General features: G+C 39.0%; 1 protein-coding gene across 2 annotated transcripts in view; it reads right to left on the bottom strand.

Moving 5' to 3' along the window:
- Nucleotides 1-10,287: 10,287 nt before the first annotated feature.
- The window catches only part of EXO1 (exonuclease 1), a 34,306-nt gene continuing 22,908 nt past the window's right edge, over nucleotides 10,288-21,685 (bottom strand). For both annotated transcript variants that reach the window (XM_044916424.1, XM_044916425.1), the window contains exons 10-13: nucleotides 19,342-19,916; nucleotides 16,469-16,570; nucleotides 13,727-13,920; nucleotides 10,288-10,489 (exon numbers count right to left, since the gene is read on the bottom strand). In XM_044916424.1, the coding sequence (XP_044772359.1) occupies nucleotides 10,348-10,489; nucleotides 13,727-13,920; nucleotides 16,469-16,570; nucleotides 19,342-19,916 (1,013 nt within the window). In that variant the 3' untranslated portion in view covers nucleotides 10,288-10,347. The remainder of the gene's footprint in view (nucleotides 10,490-13,726; nucleotides 13,921-16,468; nucleotides 16,571-19,341; nucleotides 19,917-21,685) is intronic.

Raw genomic sequence — 21,685 nt, 5'->3', positions numbered from 1 at the left:
GTTGCTCAGCTGGTGGGATTTGGACCTGTGTTTATACCACACAAAACCATGCTCGTTCCATTATAATATAATGTGTCCCATTCTTGACTTTTAAGCAGAAGACTTTGGGGTGCAAAATCTTGTGGTCTGTGTAGAAATATTTTCTGAAGCAGCCTTCTAGCAGTCTCCTCATACCAGACTCTCTGTACCTCACACTGTACAGACCTTCAGAGTTCAGATCAAAATGGAGCATGAACTCACTATCCCTCCCGATATGAAGACTATTTCTTCCCTAGTCCCCAAATGCCATCACAGATGGTCTTTTTAGAACCCATGCATCCTTGAGTGAAGGTGAGTAGGCTGTCTTCAGGTCCTCTGGGATTTCAGGGTAAGTGATTCGAGGTCCTGCCTGGCAGTGCCCACAACCTCCAGCCATAATCCCTGGTCTCCTTTCAGGAGTCAGCTTTGCTGGCAGTGCCCACAACCTCCAGCCATAATCCCTGGTCTCCTTTCAGGAGTCAGCTTTGCAGGTGTTTGTGTCTTATCCACGGGGATTAAGAAACATGAAAAACATCCTTTAGACACAAGAAAGTAGGTAGGAGAAAAATAAGCCTAATATGGGTCTGGAAAACAATTTGGAAACCCAGTTGGTGAAGGTTACAGGCCTTGATGGGATCAGCCACAGAGGGGGTTCCAAGCCCTTTCTAAGATCCTAAGCAAATTCTTTTTTTTGTTTCCCTCCCTCCCTCCCTCCCTTCCTGTCTTCCTTCTTGTTTAAATTTATTGATTTATACAATAGCTTGTCCCAAACTAATTTGGAACTTAAAGGTCACCTAAGCAAATTCTTGCTTTTTGCACCTCTTGCATTTGTTATAATGTACTCTCAAAGACATCTGGGCATTGGCCCTCTGGCCTCCTAAGAAATCTCCATTTTTAGAGTTCTGGAGGTTGGGAGGAGGATACAATGCCAGTCAGTCGCCACGACCTGCTGGTCTGGTGCATTAAGAATTTTCCCAGCCTGACCCCAGCCATGTGACCTGATTCAGAGAAGCTTAGTTATAAGGACTTTGGGAGCTGCATTAGTTAGCTATTGCTGCATAACAAATTACCCTAAAACATAGTGGCTTAAAACAACAAGCACTTCTTATCTCACACAATTGATGTGAGTCAAGAATTCAGGAGCAGCTTAGCTGGGTAGTTCTGTGTTGGGGTGTCTTACCTGGTTGCGGTCAAGATGTTGGCCAGGGCTCGAGTCATTTCACAGACTGACCAGAGGATGGCTCACTCATGTCTCTGGAAAGCTGATGTCAGCTGTTGGCAGAAGTCCTCAGTTCTTTGCCATAGGGATCACTTCATCATGGTGCTTGAATGTCCTCACGACATGGCAACTGGCTGCCCCTGGCTTATCTGATCTAGAAAGAGAACAAGGTGAGAGTCACAATGTCTATTTTTCCCACAGCTTTATTGAATTATATATAACATATAACATTGTGTATAAGTTTAAAATATAAGTTTAAGGTGCACAATGTAATGATTTGATATAACTATATATTGTGAAGTGATGACCACAATGAAGTTAAGAGGTTCATCATCTCCCATAGTTACCATTTTTCGGTGTGTGGTAGCAACTTTCAAGATCTACTCTCTTGGCAATTTTCAATTATATAATACGGTATTGTTAACTGTAGTCACCATGCTGTACATTAGATCCCCAGAACTTATTCGTCTTATAACTGCAAGCTTGTTCCCTCTGACCACCTTCACTCATTTCTCCCACCCTGCTGCTCCTGGCAACGACCAATCTCTTTGTTTCTCTGAGTTTGGTTTTTTTAGATTCCACATATAAGTGAGGTCCTACAGTATTTTATGACCTAGCCTCAGAAGTCATACACGGTTGTTTCTGCACTGTTTTTGTTTGCACAGGTGAACCCTATCAGTTTGGGAAAAAATTATGCAAGACTGAATACCAGGAGGCAGGGATCATCAGGGCCCATCTCTAGGCTGGCTACCATAGGAGTTATTTTCTCTGTACTTCTGTTTCCTCTTCTATAATAATGGAAATAATTGGGGCACCTGGGTAGCACAGTCAGTTGAGCGTCAGGCTCTTGGTTTCAGCTCAAGTCGTGATCCCAGGGTTGTGAGATGGAGCCCCGAGTCGGGTTTTGCACTGAGCGTAGAGTCTGCTCGGGATTCTCTCTCTCCCTCTCCTTCTGCCCCTCCCTGCTCGTGCTCTCTCTTTCCCAAAATAGATAAATATATCTTTTAAAAATTAATGGAAATAATTATTTTGACTCTATAGCAACATACATTTATTAACTTATTTACTCAAAAAAAATGTCTTACCCTGTTACAGGCACTGTGGTAGGTGCTGAGGGTATGATGAACAGTCACTGTAGTTACGCAGTCTTTCTGTCTTCATGGAGCTTACAGCTCACGGAGGAGACAGACAATAATAACAAACACAGAAATCTAGGTAAGATCCCAAGTGCGACTTAAAATGAAGATAGTTAACTGGGGGTTGGGCGTGGGTATTCACACTGGAACTGGATTTCAGATACTGGTTCTTGGCTTACCCACCTTTCCCTTTCCTACCCACTCACACACAATAACTGCTCACTGGAACTTCAGAACTGGGAATGGAGACAGAACAGAAACTGGCCATTCAGGAAACCTTCACTGACTTCACTGCCCGGAGGTCAAGTCCAAACTCCAGTCAAGACCTTTGCGGTCTGAGCCCCTACCTGACCCCCATTCTGCTCCTCCAGTTCAAGCCCTCTGATCTGGTTCAGCTGGTCTCTTTTCTGCAAACACATTCTGTGTGCCTCCTTCCCTAAGCTTTGCTCACACAAAGTCCCTGTGTGGAATGCACCCCGCACCCCACTGCCTCTTATCTATCTCCATCACATACATCCCATTCAAGCTCTGTCAGGTTGTAAATCCTACAAAGGTCCTAAGGAGGAGCCTGTCATTTTCTGCAGGAATATTTGTTGTAGGTGCAACTCATTTTACATTAATATTGTCAGGCAGGTTTATATTTAACTTTTCTTGTGTACATACAATACGAATAATGCTGGCTCATTCCCAGCAAACATTTTCTTGACATTGTAGAGGATACAGAGGTAACCAAGACCCACCTCCCATCCGCACCGTGGTGGCCACGCTAGGTCATTCCTTTCTTGTTTCTGTTCACTGCACCAATGAGGCTATGTGTTGCTTGGGTCTAATCCAGTCTAGGAAAAAAAACATACTTGTCATATGCCCTCCCTGACAGGCCTGGCATCCCAGGATGATTTACATTGGGGAATGGAGTAAACTTAATGCTTCCAAGGAAGGCTGTCAAGTGCTTTTCCCTTTTAAGTCCCTTTTCTATAAGTGGACTATATACTTTTGTGGCTAGTAAAATAACTAAAATATACCTACTTTGGTTAAAAAAATAGCTTTAAAATCTTAATTACCATGAAATCTTGTGAGGTTCTTCACTTTTTTCAAAATGTAGTACTTGAAATATTTGAGGAAATGTTTGAATACTGAAAAAAAAAGTCTAAAAGTCATTAAGAAACAAGTAAATTAAGACCTGCATCTTATGCAGTTAAAGAGAGTAATTAAAAATAAGTTAATCTGGGGCGCCTGGGTGGCTCAGTCGTTAAACGTCTGCCTTCGGCTCAGGTCATGATGCCAGGGTCCTGGGATCGAGCCCCGCATCGGGCTCCCTGCTTGGTGGGAAGCCTGCTTCTCCCTCTCCCACTCCCCCTGCTTGTGTTCCCTCTCTCACTGTCTCTCTGTCAAATAAATAAATAAATTCTTTAAAAAATAAAATAAAATAAAAAGTTAATCTATGTAGGGGTGCCTGGGTGGCTCAGTCGTTAAGCATCTGCCTTTGGTTCCAGTCATGATCCCAGGATCCTGGGATCGAGCCCCGCATCGGGCTCCCTGCTCCGCGGGAAGCCTGCTTCTCCCTCTCCCACTCCCCCTGCTGTGTTCCCTCTCTCGCTGTGTATCTCTCTGTCAAATAAAGAAATTAAAATCTTCAAAAAAAAATAAATTAATCTATGCATATTAATGGAAAATATATTCAAATCACATGTGGATTTTAAAAAGTTAGTTGCAGAAATCATGTTTAAAAAAACCACATAAAGACAAAACAACATAAAAGATTACCCACTGACCTGAAAACAGGGTGAGGGGATTAGGATTGGGGGTACTAATCAGAAGAGACTTGAAGCTGGTCTGTAATGTTAGAATTTTTATAAGTGAGAATATATGTGTGCTCTGTATAATTAAAAGAAATAAAAATAAAACATTGCACAAGAGGATTTTTAAAATAGACTTAACGGTGCTTGCAAGGGCTCTTCAGACATTAAACAATGTGGAGGGGCTGCCCTCTTGTGGACCTTGTGGAACAGCCTTTAAAAGGTTACTCATAAATCAATTTAAATTGTTTTGTTCACAGAATTTGGGAGTTGCAATTTCTGACTCTCAGGTCAACCCCTCGTGTTTGACCCACGAGGAAAAAGAGGACAGCACTGGTTCTGTGGTTTACCCAAAAACACTTCCTTGAGGCAAGTCAGAATTACAGATGGAGTCTTCTGATTCCTAACTGGAATTCTTGAACTATTCTTCTGCCTCCCCCAAACCATAAGTCAACAAGTGTTAAACACCAAAATGTGTTTAGAAAGTCATCTCTGTACAATGTACAATGCCTGGTAGCTAGAGGTCATTTAATAAGAGGGATGTGGGACACTGACCAGGTTGCCAGGATCTTGCTGGGAGTTGAGAAACAAAGGAGGATAATGCTTTTATTGTGTAGTGGATTGTAAAATCTAACAGAATTGCCACACTTAATATTAGCGTTACCCTCAAGGCTGCATCTAGTCATTATATAAGCACCAAATAAGTAACAGCAGCCAACGGCTGAAGAGGAGCAAGGGGGTGGAGAGAGACCCCTTCTGAGCCACAGGTGCATGAGGAAGGCTGACACCAAGGATACAGCGAGAACATGACGAAAACAGCAACACAACCCTGCACCAGAGCACCACCCAACCACAGGCAACATTCAAGGAATATGAAGTCCGTGGCGCATCTACAACAAATCCAACCCCTTTAAACTCCTGACTAGTCTTTACCAATGCCCCACTCTAACCATAGTAGTAGAAAAGGCATGCCCACTTCCAGGCATAGCCATTATTTCAGTCATTAGAATTCTGCATCAACGTAGATGGCATTCAATCAAAAACTATGACACACACACACACACACACACAAACAAACAGGGCAAAAGAAAACTGTCACATACAAGATACAGACTCAGAGATGACCCAGATGTTGGAAATACCAGACAGGAATATAAAATAACTATGGCTAATATGTGTTCTAGTGGGAAAAATGAATAACATGCATGAGCAGATGGGGGAACATCACTAGAGAGATGGATACTACAAGAGTAAAATAGAAATGCTGGAAATAAAAACCAAAAACACAGTAATAGAGAGCAAAGGAAAGAACTGGTAAACTTGGAAAAGGATCTGTAGAAATTAACTAAATTGAAAACAGAGAAAAACACAGTAGAAAGTAAACACAAGACTATTAAGAGGTGAGGGACAATTTTGAAAGTCTAACACAATAGAATTGGGATCCCAGCAGGAGAAGCGAGAATGGGAGCTAAGTAGGGAGATGGGACGGGGGGTCATACTCTAGCTTATTCTCATGTCATTCCTTCTTTCCAGAACCACATGCCATCTTTCCCTCCTCCGTGTTCCAGGTCTTTCAAGATCAGAGGCGGTCTGGTGCCGACTGTCCAGAGTAAGCTTCGAGTCTTTGGGAAGTGAGTATAGTTGCTGGATTTTGTGCATGAGGGACAAGATCGGTGTTGTCTAAGTGCTGCATTTCATCTATTCTAAGCTATGCTTTGTAACATTTTTGAAAATAGTGTGTCTTAAAGTTGATAGTGTCAATATAATAGATTTTTTCTTTCAATGATTAAAATAATGGTGGTGTGCCTGGGTGGCTCAGTCAGTTAAGCGTCTGCCTTTGGCTCAGGTCATGATCCCAGGGTCCTGGGATCAAGCCCCATGTTGGGCTCCCTGTTCAGCAGGGAGCCTGCTTCTCCCTCTCCTCCCTGCTTGTGCTCTCACTATCTCTGTATTGCTCTCTCAAATAAAATCTTAAACAAAAATCTAAAAAAATGGTACATCTTACAATCAATTACATCTTCAATGATGAGTTACTACTTAAAAAAAAATCATTAAACAGAAAACCACACAGAATAAATAGCTTATGTTATTATAAGGCTAACACTTTATGATATGGACAGCTTAATAAGCTATTATGTTATTATAGGACAAACCCTATTATACATTATACCCAAGTCACCAAATAAAACTTTGCCAGCCACTCCCAGAATCCCCTCCACGTGTTTTTTCCCAACATCAGTGCCCTCCCTCTCCCCTAAACACTATCCTGAATTTTAGAGTTATCACTTCCTTGTATATCTCTATTGTTTTATCAACAAAGGGTGCATCCTTAAATTATCTAGTTTAGTTTTGTCCATTTAAAGAAAAAATATGGAATTTCCCTCCTCATCCCTTCTTACAATTTATCTGTTGAAAATCCCAGCCTAGGGCGCCTGGGTGGCTCAGTTGGTTAAGCGACTGCCTTCGGGTCAGGTCATGATCCTGGAGTCCCGGGATTGAGTCCCATATCGGGCTCCTTGCTCAGCAGGGGGTCTGCTTCTCCCTCTGACCCTCCCCCCTCTCCTGTGCTCTCTCTCTCTCATTCTCTCTCTCAAATAAATAAATAAAATCTTTAAAAAAAAAAAAAATCCCAGCCTATTAAATCTGTGGTTTCCTGGTCTGGATTGTGCTATTTGCACATTCAAGCTCCACACGTTCCTTTGCCCTCTTTGTTCCTGCATTTTGGCAGCTGGACCCAAAGGCATGATCAGACTCCCCTCCCATCCCTTGGCAAGACTATAGAGGATGCTTTCTTTCACTAGGAGGCATAACATGTCTGGTTGTCTCCTTTTGGAATATTAATGGCAGCTGACGCTCAACGTCTAAACCCATTAATCCACAAGGTGTTGCAAAATGGTGATATAATCACATATCTTTTTCACTATTGGAACACCAAAAAGGTGTTTCTCCCCCTTCTGCTATTTGGTTACCCAGTGGTACAGTCCAGAGGAAAGACAGGAAAATGTCCATTTCCCTATTTTCAAGATAATTAATAGGTGACCAATTCTAATGTTTATGATGCGTTTCAGTAAGTTGCAATTATTATCCTTTTTCAAGATCAAATTTAGCAATGTTTGGACCTGTTTGAGTTGGCTCTTACGTCTTTATGAAATTACACAGTAGCCTATGATAGCTTCTGTTCTAATAAGATATTCCAGGCTTTTCTGCTGTATTTCCTGCCAGACTATTTTTTTGCCAAGATGCTCTGGTTTCCTTTGATTAAAAAACGGTATTTTAAGACTATAAACTGAGTAATGCTTATTGGTACTGGATTTTTTCTAGGTCTCTTCACCATGTATACATCTAGCATATATGTATAAGGAGTATATACATATACATATATATATTTTATATATTCTTAAGTTTCTCCCACTACTTCCAATTCAAATTCATAACTACAGGGATTAAAAAAAAAAATAACCCACATCTACACCTCCTGTTTCCCATGTCAAGAATCCTGGTTCTCAAGAAAACTGGGAATGAATTAAAATATCCCATAAATGTCCATTTATTCTACCCCACATTATATGCCCAGGTCTAAATAACACTATCAGACTACCACCAGCTAAGCCAAGTATTTCTGCATTTGCTTTCCTCTTTTTTCAGTTGTACTCTGTCATCTGGACATACAGGCATTCCATACCATACTCTCTCTTATAACTCTAATTTTTAATTGTACAGGCTACTATGTTTAATGCCCACCACTAGTCTTTATGGTGCTATTTCTCTAGTTATTTTGGTTTCCTAATGGAGCTCATTTTCTGATAGATTCCTCCAGAACAGTTTAAGGGAACACTATTCCCCAAATTTTTGCATCTTCCCTTGAGTATGTTCAAAACGTTACTCCATTTTCTTCAAGCATAAAGAATAATTGTGGAAAAGTCTGATGATCATCTTTTTCCTTGTCACTTGCTGTTTTTGCCTACCCCAAGGATTTCTTCTTTTTTAAATTAACTATGTTAGTCTTGGTGTTGCATGTTTTGGATCAATAATCTTGGGTACAAGAGTGCACTTTAAGGGGAACCTGGGTGGCTCAATCAGTTAGGCGTCCCAACTCTTGATTTTGGCTCAGGTCACGTTCTCAGTGAGCCATGTCAGGTTCCGAACTCAGCACGGAGTTCACTTGAGATTCTCTCTCTCCCTCTGCCCCTTCCCGTGCTTACATTTTCTTTTCTCTAAATAAGTAAAATGTTTTTTTTTTTTTTTTGAAAAGTGCTCTTAAAAAAAAGGTTCAAAATTTTAATTAGTAAAGTTTTCTGAAATTACCTTTTTCCCCTTCAAAAACTATTATCTATATAATGGACTTTCTGTCCCTATCTTCAATATTTGTTACTTCCTAATCTTTTTTTTCTTTTGTTCTAATTTTTTACCTCCTATCTTTTAAGGCATTATCTGTAACTCGGCAGATCAGTTCCAATAGTTCATGTGGACCAGACCAGCCAGTTCCTTCCAACGCCCCTTGTGCTCACTCACGATGGGAATGGGAAAGCCTCTCCCAGCTCCAACACCACTTGCTGTGTGTTTTAATGGCTATTCTAACGTTCTGTTCTCAGGTCCAGTCGATGCCCTATTGCCTTTCTCTGCTTTTCCATCTTGTGGAATTGTGGCTGTTGGTGGCTTGTCTTCACCCACTTATATTTTGTGATTTAAGGATACCGTCACCGAAATTTATTGTACTGCTATTCACAGGTTTTTGATTTTGTTATCCAGTTGCTGTTACGTGGGGATTCAGACGGGAAAACTATGGCCCTGCTGCCATCTTCCCCTCCTCCCGTACTATTTTTGAAGGTTTTCAGCTAGTTCCATTTTCAGACTCAGCTCGGGCCCCTGGCTTTGGAAGAAGCTGCATGTCTCCATTTACTGAGCCCATCTAAACGTCTGCTTCCTGTTGGCTTCTACCACTGCAGAACTGATAATTTTTTTGCTAAATCACTTACAACTTATCCATCTGTTTCCTTGCCTGATGTCTCTTCCTCTGTTAACCTTTATGGATTTATACTGTTTTATTCCTTTTCTGTCATTTAAGTGGCATTTTCAGTGGGCGAGGAGATAAGCATTTGTAGACAATGTTGGAGTCACATTCTTAATTTGTTCTAGAACAGGAAACATTCATAGAGAGCTCGAATTTGCTTGCATTCTTTGGGTCTTTTTCAGGTTGGTTTTTATTTCTTTTACAATTTTTATGCTGTTTCTTACAATTTATGTTTTTTGTTCCATTCTCTTCATCCAAGAGTCTTCTATCAAGTCTTATTTAAAAATTAAAATACTCTGGATCCCTTTACTTTATCCTCTGTATCTCAGGTAACACCTTTGTCTCCAGCCAGATCCATCCTTCCTTACCTCCCCCCTCCCCCACTCCTCTCATCCCTCCCCCCCAATATTCACTGGCATGGCTGGTTCTCTTTCCAGGTACCTGCCTATGTCTTTGCAGAGTGTACACACCACAGACCCTGACGCTTTAGGATCTTGCATCACACCTAAGACCCTAGTTAAGGGATTTTCAGTCCACACTTCAAAAACAACATAGTAGGAAAAACAGGCTATTTTGAAGTTTAAGAATATTAACAACAGAAGTAGTTCTTTCCACAGGAGGCTGAAAGCAGTTTTTCTTCACTGTCAATCCATAACCCAAGCAAACCTTCAGAGATAACAGCACTGTCCCATGCGGGTGGTGATCTTTGACCCTTCCAGCTACCCCTCCCATGCCAGCAACTTTATTTTCAATTCAACCCTGAAAGAGACAGGAAAGACAGGGGATAAAATTTAAAGCTTGAGAAATACAGTGATTCCCTCCAGGATAAAATGATTACAGAATTGTGGCTTTTCATTTACCATCCTTATACTTGACAACATGACAGAAATCTTTAGAGTAGGCTTTTATCAATTCCAGGGGACTTGCCCCAAACTATCAAAACTTCCAAAAACTGTCTAAAATGATTTCTCTACTTAGCTTCTTATGAAAATATAAAAAGCTGAACAAAAGAAATAATTACATAGTTAATATACAAAATGTACGCTATTTAAAAAATGGCATATGTCTATGAATAAATCTTTCATTCAGTCTGGTAATTGATGCATTCCCAAACAGCACTTCAAATTGATATTCTCTTGCAGGCAATAGCTTCCCAGCTGTCTGCATTTATTGGAATATTGCTCTCTGAACACGCAGGCATTCAGATTTGTTAAATATATCCTCTTCTGCTTCTGGAGTTAGTTGGATGTTATCTTTGACTGGCGACAGGGGATCTGGCTTCTTACAAGAAGGCAGCTTTTCAGAATCTCTGCAAAATATAATAAAATGAATTGGTCTTTTTAGGGTACTAATTATAGAGAATAATCTACCTAGACCAAAGAGGTATATAAAGAGGATAAGACCTTTCAATTTGTCCTAATTTAATATATGACACATTCAGGTCTCCTCTGAGTATCGCAATAAAATTTGAGTTTTGCTTCTTAGCTCCCCTTTCTGCTTCCTAAATCACCTTTCAAGGCAGGTGCAAGGCCACTACTGAATGTGTACTAGCTAAGGCAGAATGAGTCCAATAAAGAAACTTCAGTTCCTTTCTCCTTAGGACCCTTCTCGAGTCTGGCTAAGCACCAACTTAAGTGATGCCTGAGTCACGTTTAAGCCCTATCTTTTACTCCTCCCTCCCCCCAACTTATTTTTTGGCTGGAAGGGAGCTCCAGGTCTATAGAAATTCATCCTGTTATGAAGATAACACAGGTAATTCTATCTCCTGTCAACAAAGTAGTCTTATTTTCTAAAAGGCATTTATTATTTTTTTTCCTGAAAGGCATTTAGGAATATTTTTGTACCCTCAATTTCTCTTCAGTGGCAGTTCTCAAAGTATGGCCCACAGGCCCCTAAAAATTTCCAAGAGCCTTTCAGGGGGTTTACAAGATTAAAACTATTTCATAATATTTAGACTTTATCTGCTTTCCACTGTGCTGACATTTGTACTGATGATCCAAAAGCAAAGCTGATCAAAGCGACTGGCAACTCGGCACAAATCAGGACACTAGCCCCAAACTGCACAAGAAATACTAGCAGCACTTGTATTCTCCAGCAACATGTACTTGCAGTTAAAAGAAAAAAGTTAGTCTCACTTAAGAATGTTCTTGGTGAAGTAGTAAAAATCATTAATTTTAATTAAATCTCAACCCTCTCAACTTCTTAGTACTATATGACAAAATGGGAAATACAACATGAGGCATTTCTGTTGGTAGTGAAGTATGATGGTTATCTCAAGTGAAAAAGCATGTGCGACACCATGGTTATTCAAATTTAGTTATCTGGCAAAGGGCTTCTCTAAAATGAACAAAGAAGGGCGCCTGGGTGGCTCAGTTGGCTAAGCGACTGCCTTCGGCTCAGGTCATGATCCTGGAGTCCCCGGATCGAGTCCCGCATCGGGCTCCCTGCTCGGCAGGGAGTCTGCTTCTCCCTCTGACCCTCCCCCCTCATGCTCTCTCTCAAATAAATAAATAAAATCTTTAAAAAAAATAAATAAATAAATAAATAAATAAAATGAACAAAGAGGGCACCTCGGTGGCTCAGTCAGTTAACCGTCTGCCTTCAGCTCAGGTTATGATCCCAGGGTTCTGGGATCAAGTCCTGCATTGGGCTCCCCACTCGGCGGGGGTCTGCTTCTCCTTTTACCCCTACCCCCCTGCTCATGTTTTCTCTCTCTCAAATAAATAAATAAAATCTTTAAAATAAAATAAAATACAAATAAAATGAACAAAGAGAGCCGGTTGTTACCCCCAAGGAAAAACTAACAGGATTTGTTGCCAACTATAAAATTCAAGCTTTCAAGTGAAAGTCAGAATTTTGGATAACCTGTATCTGCCACTTGACAGCTTCTCAATACTTAAAGACTTTCTGATAAAACTGTGGTTTCTTTATATTGTATAATGAAATGTGTCTACATTTGGAAGATAAACACAACTCAGTAAGTCAACATTTTTTAGATGACCAATGCATGCATGAGCAAAAGATACACTCAAGGTGTGCTATGGACCAACAGACTGTAATGAAACACAGAATATGAAAAGTCAGCTGACTTGGTTTCGTATCTGATATTGTAACTAACCTTTAAGAAACCATCACTTGTTGAACGTTGGTATAATAACAAAGTAGAAAATTTACAGCTAAATAAAAAGTCTATTAAATATGTGTTTCCCAACTACAAATATGTGTGGAGCCAGATTTTCTTCCTACACTTCAACCAAGACAACCTATCAAAACAGATCAAACACAGAAACAGATGTAAGAATCCAGCTCAGTCCTATTAAACCACAGTTAAGATTTGCAAAAATGTATAAAAAAGTCACTCTTTTCACTTTTTTTTTTTGGTTTTGGAAAAGTTATTTTTTTGTAACGATATACTATTGATTTTAATATGGGTTTGTCATTTTAATTTCTAAGACAGTTAAATATTGACAAGTATAACCCCACATAAACCAAAATATTTCTGGGCCCTCAGTAATTTTTAAGTGTAAAGGGTGCCTGAAGGCAGATATTTGAGAACTGCTGCTATATGGTTTAATCCTAGACTTTACACAATGCAAAATAAAAATAATTGTGTCCAGCACTTGCTATTTACAAAGTGTTTCTGCTCATATCATCTCATCTGATTGTGACATTTCTATTAAGTAAGGTTTAATCCCACCACCCATGTAACTTTCCCATCCTCTACTTTTAGCACATTTGCTTTATTGAGAAGAACAAACGAATAAATTAATTATAAATCGTAGTACTCTGAGACTAATTTTGTAGTTTAATGGAAGGAAGTACCGTGTGGCTCAAAAAAGGTAAATATACAGAGGGCCAGCTGTTTTAAAACAGTGTTTGTTCTGGGGCGCCTGGGTGGCTCAGTCGTTAAGCGTCTGCCTTCGGCTCAGGTCATGATCCCAGGGTCCTGGGATCAAGCTCCACATAGGGCTCCCTGCTCGGCGGGAAGCCTGCTTCTCCCTCTCCCACTCCCCCTGCTTGTATTCCCTCTCTCGCTGTCTCTGTCAGATAAATAAATAAAATCTTTAAAAAAAAACAGTGTTTGTCCCATACATTAGAAATCTGGCACAATCATCACATACGCTCAGTGATTTCCCCCATTTCAGATGTGATGATTTAGGGGAACAAATTGCTTTAAATCAAGGAATATGATAGAGCATTACATTCCCACCCTCATGTCTAAAACAATTTATTTTCAATACAATCCTGAGAGACTCGGAAGGAAGGAAGCCAAGACACTTAGGCTAGAAAAAGTCACTTGCTTAACAATAGACCCCGCCAGACCAAGAACTGAAGCTTTTTAATTTGTCATCTTTTCACTAAATGAAAGTATAGACATCGAAGTTAAATATACTTAAAAAGAGTCAGCTAAAGAGAATAGACGAAAATAATTCTCTTAGGGTAAGAGAAAATAAAATTGACTCCTTTGGAAACAAAGAATTGGGAAAAAGTGATAGAAATTACAAAAAAATAATTTATCCTTAGAGTAAGTAACAAGGCAACTCACTTTTTAAATCCAAAATTTTTCCAGAGCTCATTGATTTTTATCTGTAATCCTGGCCTGTTCTCAGCATTATGATGATTCCTCTTCTGGATGCTCGATGGCTTCTTGCTGAGCCCACTGACTCGGGCAGGAACTAGAGGCTTGATCCTGGTTGTAGAAAGATTGTCCACAGAACTAGATTTATACAGCCCAGGAACCTGAAGAGTAAATGCCCCTTTTAATACTGTTTTGTTCAAGCAATGACCTTTAGTTAATTTCAAACTACTCTCTGCACATTAAAATAGAAAAGTAACCAATAAGCAGTGTGTAAAAATGTTTTTTTTTTTTTTCACTTAATATGTTTTGATTGGATAGTTTTCCTTTTCACATGCAAAAGTGAATTTTGTTTTGAATAGGTTCTTCAAAAGATCTCTACTGACATTTAGCTTTTTCTATCCAAGGGTTGATTTTTATCCTGTGGGAAATATGGAGCCATCAATGTCTTGTTGTTGTTCTTTAGGATAGTAAGAGTGCGGCATATAAAACAAGGCTTTCAAATTGATGAAGTTGCCAGAGGAGGTATAAAGAACGGGAACGTTCACACATGAAAGATGATATCTTGATGGGGTGTTGGTGAGGGGGAAAGGGAGAAAGCGAGAAACAAGACAAAGAAAGAAACATTAGAATTTGGATAGGTTCAGATGTGGGGTTATTTCTCTTTACCCCCTGCCGAAGGATCGAACTGGCAGTTATAAAGAAAAAGGACCCGGGGCGCCTGGGTGGCTCAGTCGTTAAGCGTCTGCCTTCGGCTCGGGTCATGATCCCAGGGTCCTGGGATCGAGCCCTGCGTCGGGCTCCCTGCTCTGTGGGAAGCCTGCTTCTCCCTCTCCCACTCCCCCTGCCTGTGTTCCCTCTCTCGCTGTGTCTCTGTCAAATAAATAAATAAAATCTTAAAAAAAAAGAAAAAGGACCCTAAAATTTTGAAATTAAATGACAAAGAGAATAATATAATCTTAGGTAGCAGATGAAAATAAAAAAATGTTCTGAGAAGAACTCGTTTGAGGTATAACAACAACAAAAAAAGTGAGTTTAATTTTGGATATTAAAGATGGATATTGGGGAGCAAGAGGGAAGGTCCATCTGGGGAGTTTTCACCAAAATAGAAGTGACATTTAAAACCCTGACAAAAACTCTGAGAGCAATAATAATAATAATAATAATAAGACGACGACGACGATGACTACGAAGACGACGGTTTAATGTCGACATAACTTCTTTCGGAAAAGTACTTTCTACATCTCCAGTCCTATTTGTCACTGCACATAATTTTGGCATCTTTCTAGACTTTTTACTATGATTATATAAACATATACAGTTTGCATGAGTATTTTGAGTATTTAAGCAAAAATACATCATACATACTGCTTCATGTTCTTCCTCTTTACTCAAAAATAATATGGACACCCTTCCAAGGCAGTGTAGGTCTGAAAAAGCCTTTTGCATGCAAAGATTTTAAAAAAGAGTCTTATATTTACATATTCTACATTTAAATCTTTAATATATTTAGGATTTATATTTATATAGCATGAGACAGGGATCTTTTTTCAAATGGATATGCAGACCATTTACTGAAATTTTAAAAAAGTTTTTATGCTGTTAGAAAAATAATGTGTTCACTATGGGAAAACATGAGAAAACAAGAAAAAAAATTCACCTGTACTCCCACCACCTAAGAGCTAAAACCAATTATGTATTTAATAATTCACTCCTTTATTTTTAGATAGGCTATTTGCAATTTTCCACTATTGTAACCAATGCAGGATAAGTATTCCTGTACTTAAACTCTCATTATTTCCTTAGACTCGAGTTCTAGAATGTACTTACGGGGTTGAATTATTTAAACACATTCAAATTGCTTTCCTGAAATGGCAGAGCAATTTATACACAATTAATCTGTGATTATTTTCTCACTATACACTCATAAAAATGAGAACAATTAAAATTAAAAATATTTTTTGAAAATCTGAGAGGTAAGAAATTGTATTTCATTATTTTAATTTGCATTATTTGACTACTAATGAGGTTACACACGTTTTTATATACTAATCAAACATTTGTACTTTTTCTTTTATACTGTTTGTATCTCTTGTGCATTTTTGAGTTAGAAACGAGCATTTTCATATTAACAGGCAAGAACATTTAATAAAATACATAAAATATGCTTTAACTGGTGAGCTTTCACTATGTAGTCATGGAAATATTTATATATTTTGATTAAAAAAAAAAAAAACCTGGCTTGTTGGATATTCAGTTTCTAGAAGGTCTTTTGGCAACATACATCAAAGGTTTAAATCGTATGGACCAGTAATACCAGCCCACGGAATTCATCCCTATGAAACAATCAAAAATGGTATGCAGATATTTATCCACGAGATCTTGAATGCAGTACTATCTACTACAGTAAAATATGTTTAGGGGAAATGACAAACGTAAGGGAATTAGCTAAACTCATACAATGGCATATTGCTCAGTTGTTACAAGTAATCTGTAGAAGCACATGGAAAAAAGACCTGCAAGAGAAGATAAGGGTTTCACAACTTCACCACCTACAATCAGGTATAAACATGGTCCTAATATGATTGAAAGTAGATGTTTTCCTGTAAATAAAAATATAGGCACTTTAATTTTTAATTTTGTTGATATTTCTCAGTTTCTGGTAATAAACATACACTGCTTCTGAAATTAAAAAATATTGTTTGTTTTTACCTTGTTTCTTAGAAGTGTGTCTTTTTTCAAAAACTGAGATAAACGTAGCTTGGATTTCGGATTACCTTGATTATCAAGTGACTTCATATTGCAGTCAGATTCCTAGATTCCCCAGGATTAAAAAAAAATTAGATTTTGACTGTGGATTCTTTATGACAACTAACCCATATTCAACAAAACACGAAACAAATGAAAGAAAATCAGTATAAATAAAAAATGTAATTTCTCAGAAAAGTATGAAACACGGAGTAGATGAAAAGAAAATGAATCGAAGTGGAAACGGTGTTTGCCAGCTTACCCCAAGTTTCACCGAAGAAACTAGCAAGATGCTTTAGCTAAAGGAAATTGTATAAAATAAAGGATCTGTTTAAATTTGAAGGCTTTCCTTGGGCGCCTGGGTGGCTCAGTTGGTTAAGCGACTGCCTTCGGCTCAGGTCATGATCCTGGAGTCCCTGGATCGAGTCCCACATCGGGCTCCCTGCTCGGCAGGGAGTCTGCTTCTCCCTCTGACCCTCCCCCCTCTCATGTGCTCTCTCTCATTCTCTCTCTCTCAAATAAATAAATAAAATTTAAAAATAAATAAATAAATAAATAAATTTGAAGCCTTTCCTAACCCTTTCAGGAGCCTGTCAAAATGCTGACTCAAGTAAGACAAGTCTCCTACTGTAACGTTACTGGTTTACCCAAGCCCAGCTGATAGTTTTCATAAATTACTAGCTACAAAAAGTTGAACCAGAATAGCCACATCTTTTAATTGGGTAACGTGTTCAACATTAAAAAAAAAAGGGGGGCGGATCTACTTTGAAGAAGTAGAGTAATACTGTGTCAAATGCAGTTACTTTTCACAGTGACCTTGAGATCTCGCCTCTGGCTATCCCAGAAGTCACATAAAAAAGGACAATGAATGAAGATTCAGAAGACTTTACATTTCTGCATCCTTCAAGAGGATTTAAAAAAAATTTACCTTGCGATTCTTTACAGTATTATATACTTAAAAAAATAATCCCGAAGTGAAAAATAACTCCATTAACTGGCTTGTAACTCACAGAAACTCCAATATTCCTCACTCACGGCTAACAGCTGTGGTGACTCTGGGATAAATCATTTGTTTCTTTTTCTTTCTTCTTTTTAAGTGTAGTCGACATGTTAGTTTCAGATGTTAAATTTCTTAAAATAAAGGTCATGAGTAAGGTCCTAAGATTAATTTACCTCAAATAGGGTCAATGAACTCAATACACATAGAATCTATGGTTGTTGCTTTTCAGTCAACTACCAATGGAAGGCTCCACTAGAGAAATATTTTCTTCACAGAGCCATCCGGTAAAAACTAATGTTAAAAATGAAGCCCAATAGTATTGTGGCTTTCTGAAACATTTTCTGAATCAAAGAAAGATTGTATAATTTTATGTTACCTGTTAGTGTTCTGATTCTTTGGGAATTAACAATTTATTTATCCTAACGGGAGTTTACTACATCTGGTGGCAAGAGATACAAAAAATGGTTATCCAGAATTCAGAAATGTGGAAAGTTCCATCAGCATGTCCAGGCCACTGCCTGTGAGCTAGGAAGGCTTCTCAGCAACACATGGCTAAAAGCTTACAAAGTGAGACAGGAAAAGGTCTGCTGGAAAAAGGAAAAAGAGCATCCTGAAAGAGCTCAGCAGACCTGTATTCTCATAAATTGGTGATGTTTTTATGAAAGATGTTCAAGACAAAGCGGCTGTGGTGGCACCCACATGGGGCCAAGAGCAAATGCAGTGTGAAGCACAAAATGAAAATGATGGTATTAAAATGGGGGCTTATATTAAAAGAAACAGGGGGTTCCGGACCAGTATGGATGAACTGAAGCCAACGCAAGTGAAAGGAGAAAGAAAAGCCCAAGGCTCAAAGGCTGTCCCCAGTCTTCAAAACTCAAACACCACATGGAACAGATGTTGGATTCAATATACTAACTGATTTCGGCTTTCTCTGAGTGAAAACAATTTGTTCTGACATTTTAGGTTAGCTTTTTTGAGTCCAGTACAATTCATGTTTCCTTTGGGAACTTGAATAAAATATTTTCCTTTTGATAAATATAAGCTATTCTGATTTATTACTCCTCAATGTTCGGGATTATCAAGATTCTGTCAAATAGTACCGTGGCTCTAATTGTTCTTACAACTTGTTATTGGAGTTGGTGAAGATAAAATGAAGTATGTTATACTGGTAAGTCTGAGGTGACTCAGATGTAAAGGAAGCTCTCATGCATTTTAAAATAGAACCATCACTGGCGCTTATGAGCAGTACTTATTTGAAGTTTTGATTTAGATCAGACTAAAAGATATTTTATAAATAAGGAAAAAAATGGTTAGGATGCTTTTATTAACTTAAAACAGAGTAACAAAGTCACAGGTACTACTATTTTGTTTTGTTAGAAGGGGAAGTGTAGCAAGAATAAGAGGAGTAAATGAAAACATATTTTTAAGTACTAAAGCTTAAGACGAACACCAGCAAATTAATAAGGCCATTTCCTTATAAGGTTTCAAATGTTATCTGAATTCAAGAGTATATTAAGAAAATAAATACTAAATTTATTATAATGTATCATTCTGCTTACGTCTTAACTGCGCACAACTTGAGATACCTCTCGACAGAGCACACAGTGACTCAGGAAATACAGGGTTAGATTAAATGTGCAAGAGTTTAAAATATGAACATTCGGAGAAGTCCTTAAGATGGATAGAATGTGAACTTTCTACAAGTAAGATCTAGAATAAAAAATTAAGACCGCCAATTATTTCTAAAACTTGGGCAACATTCCCCCAATTATCTGATTAACACCCTATTTCCTCTTACACATGGATTTGAAAACAAAGGCTTCATAACGTGACTTACCTCTGAATCCGAATCCTTACTAGAAGGCTGAGAAAGTTTTGATGCATTCAAATTGTGTGGCAATAATTCTGCGCTTTCCTGAGACTGTGGAGAGGACCCCACTGGCCATAAGGGAGGCTCTTCATCACCTGACCCATCGCTCTTTAACTGAGACACATGGGACACTTCCCTCTGGCCAGGCGGGGCCGCAGAGGGGTCAGCCCGTCTCTGGAACTGCTGCAACACTGTGCGTGGAGAAGAGCTTGGCGAAGGGCTTGGAGTTCGTGAAAAGTCTCCAAGACTCCCAGACCAACTAAAACAATTTCTGAGTGTGCCCAGAGTGGGTGGTGAAATGGTCCTGGTGAACCTGCTGGTCTCAGAAGACTGAGACTCACTGTCAGTCATCACGGCTCCATTGCCTGCAGTCGGATCACCTGAGCTACGAGCTACGTCCAACCCAGCCGTCTTCTGGCCATCTACGCAATCTGACTCACTTAGACTGGTCTCTTTCTCCGTGACAGCACCTTCCTCTAGGGGCTGGCTGCCTGCTTCCACCGACACACAGTCGGCAGAATCCAGAGCACTGCAAAAAAAACCTGCCAGAAAAAAACAACAGAAAGAACTTATAAATATTCTAGAGTTTTCCCACAAAGGTGATTAAGATTCAGGGAGTGAAAAATGGTCTAGATTCTTCAAGAAAAATCTCATGAATACATAATTTCGTAAATAAAGACAAAACAGATTTTGAAAGCTTAAATTTTGGTTATACCGACATTCACATTTAGAAATTTATTTATATAATGAATTTGTAGATAGGATTTCCTAAAAGCAGTCCTCTCTACATACATTACTTAGAACTTGCATATTTTATCTACCCCTAATCGTCACATACATCTTTCCCCCCTAACCTTTATTTAATAAACTCCCAGACAGACTAGAAGCTCCCGGAGGACAGGTACCATCCACAGCACCTACACTAGCGGCTAACACATGGCTGACAGTCAAATATGTGAAGAGTTACAGAAATATGCAACAGAGGGACAATTTACAACTACTGTCTCTTATTTTGTAAAAGCAAAATAAATTAGCCACTTACTCTTTATCTTAGCTTATTTCCTAGTAGCAAATCATCTGGGAACTTGTAGTGGTACGTACTCCACCAGCTTTTTAAATAAATAGCTTATAAACTTTTATGCTATTTTAAGTATTGAGGTTATGACTTTCATATCTATCATAAGATTCTGTATTAATAAGAGGTATTACTTAGTGTAGCAGCTTTAAAAAGTCACTTATAAACACTCCAATACAAAAGAAAGATCAGTATCATTACGGAGAAGATGTACTCAGAGAATTTTGAGGTTAAAAAGGAAATTTTTTTCCTTTAAGCATCTGCCTTCAGCTCAGGTCATGATCCCTGGGTCCTGGGTTTGAGTCCTGCATCGGGTTCCTTGCTCAGTAGGGAGCCTGCTTCTCCCTCTGCCTGCACTTCCCCTGCTTGTGCTTTCTCTCTCTGACAAATAAATAAAATCTTTAGAAAAAAAAAAAAAAAAGGAAATTCCCAGGGTATATGATCAGATAAATATGAAACCTAGGGGCGCCTGGGTGGCTCAGTTGGTTAAGCGACTGCCTTCGGCTCAGGTCATGATCCTGGAGTCCTTGGATCGAGTCCCGCAACGGGCTCCCTGCTTGGCAGGGAGTCTGCTTCTCCCTCTGACCCTCCCCCCTCTCATGTGCTCTCTCTCATTCTCTCTCTCAAATAAATAAATAAAATCTTTAAAAAAAATATGAAACCTAAAGAGAATTTACCTCCTTAATAAGCATTAGTTCAAATCCAAAATGATAAACAGAATATTTACTACATGCTGGAGGGTAAAAATCCCCTCTGTCCTTTATCAAATCCCCGGCTGAGGTGTGGATACAGGCCAAGAAGGAAGCAGTCCATGGAAGGAAAGGTCTTACTAGGCTATTCACTAAGCACAAAACAGGAGCTCCCAGGTCTGATCACATCATTCATTTTTAAGTAAATAAGAACCCCTATGATATCCAAATAGTCTTCCAGGTAGGATTTCATGGGTAAGAGAAGTTAATAGTGACAGTGCCCAAGGTTATAAAATTAATCAGCTAGAAAGCAGAATTAAAACCCAGAACACCCTCTCAGATCAGGGCTACTTCTTCCCAATTAGCCTACAGTGTTGCTTAATTGATATTTCTATTTCTAGGTCTCAAAAGATAAACCGGAATGTTTCTAGGATGAGTATCTATGTAATAAAGAAGAGTTAAAGCAGACTTCCAAAAAAGCAGATGGGATGGAGACAATCTTTGGCATATTTAATAGCTTGTGTTGCATTACATTAATGTAGTGGGT

This window comes from Neomonachus schauinslandi, chromosome 6 (genome assembly GCF_002201575.2).
Source record: "Neomonachus schauinslandi chromosome 6, ASM220157v2, whole genome shotgun sequence".
In the NCBI taxonomy this organism is placed as follows: Eukaryota; Metazoa; Chordata; class Mammalia; order Carnivora; family Phocidae; genus Neomonachus; species Neomonachus schauinslandi.
Note: the sequence above shows the minus strand (reverse complement) of the source record. Positions and strands in the feature narration are given on the sequence as shown.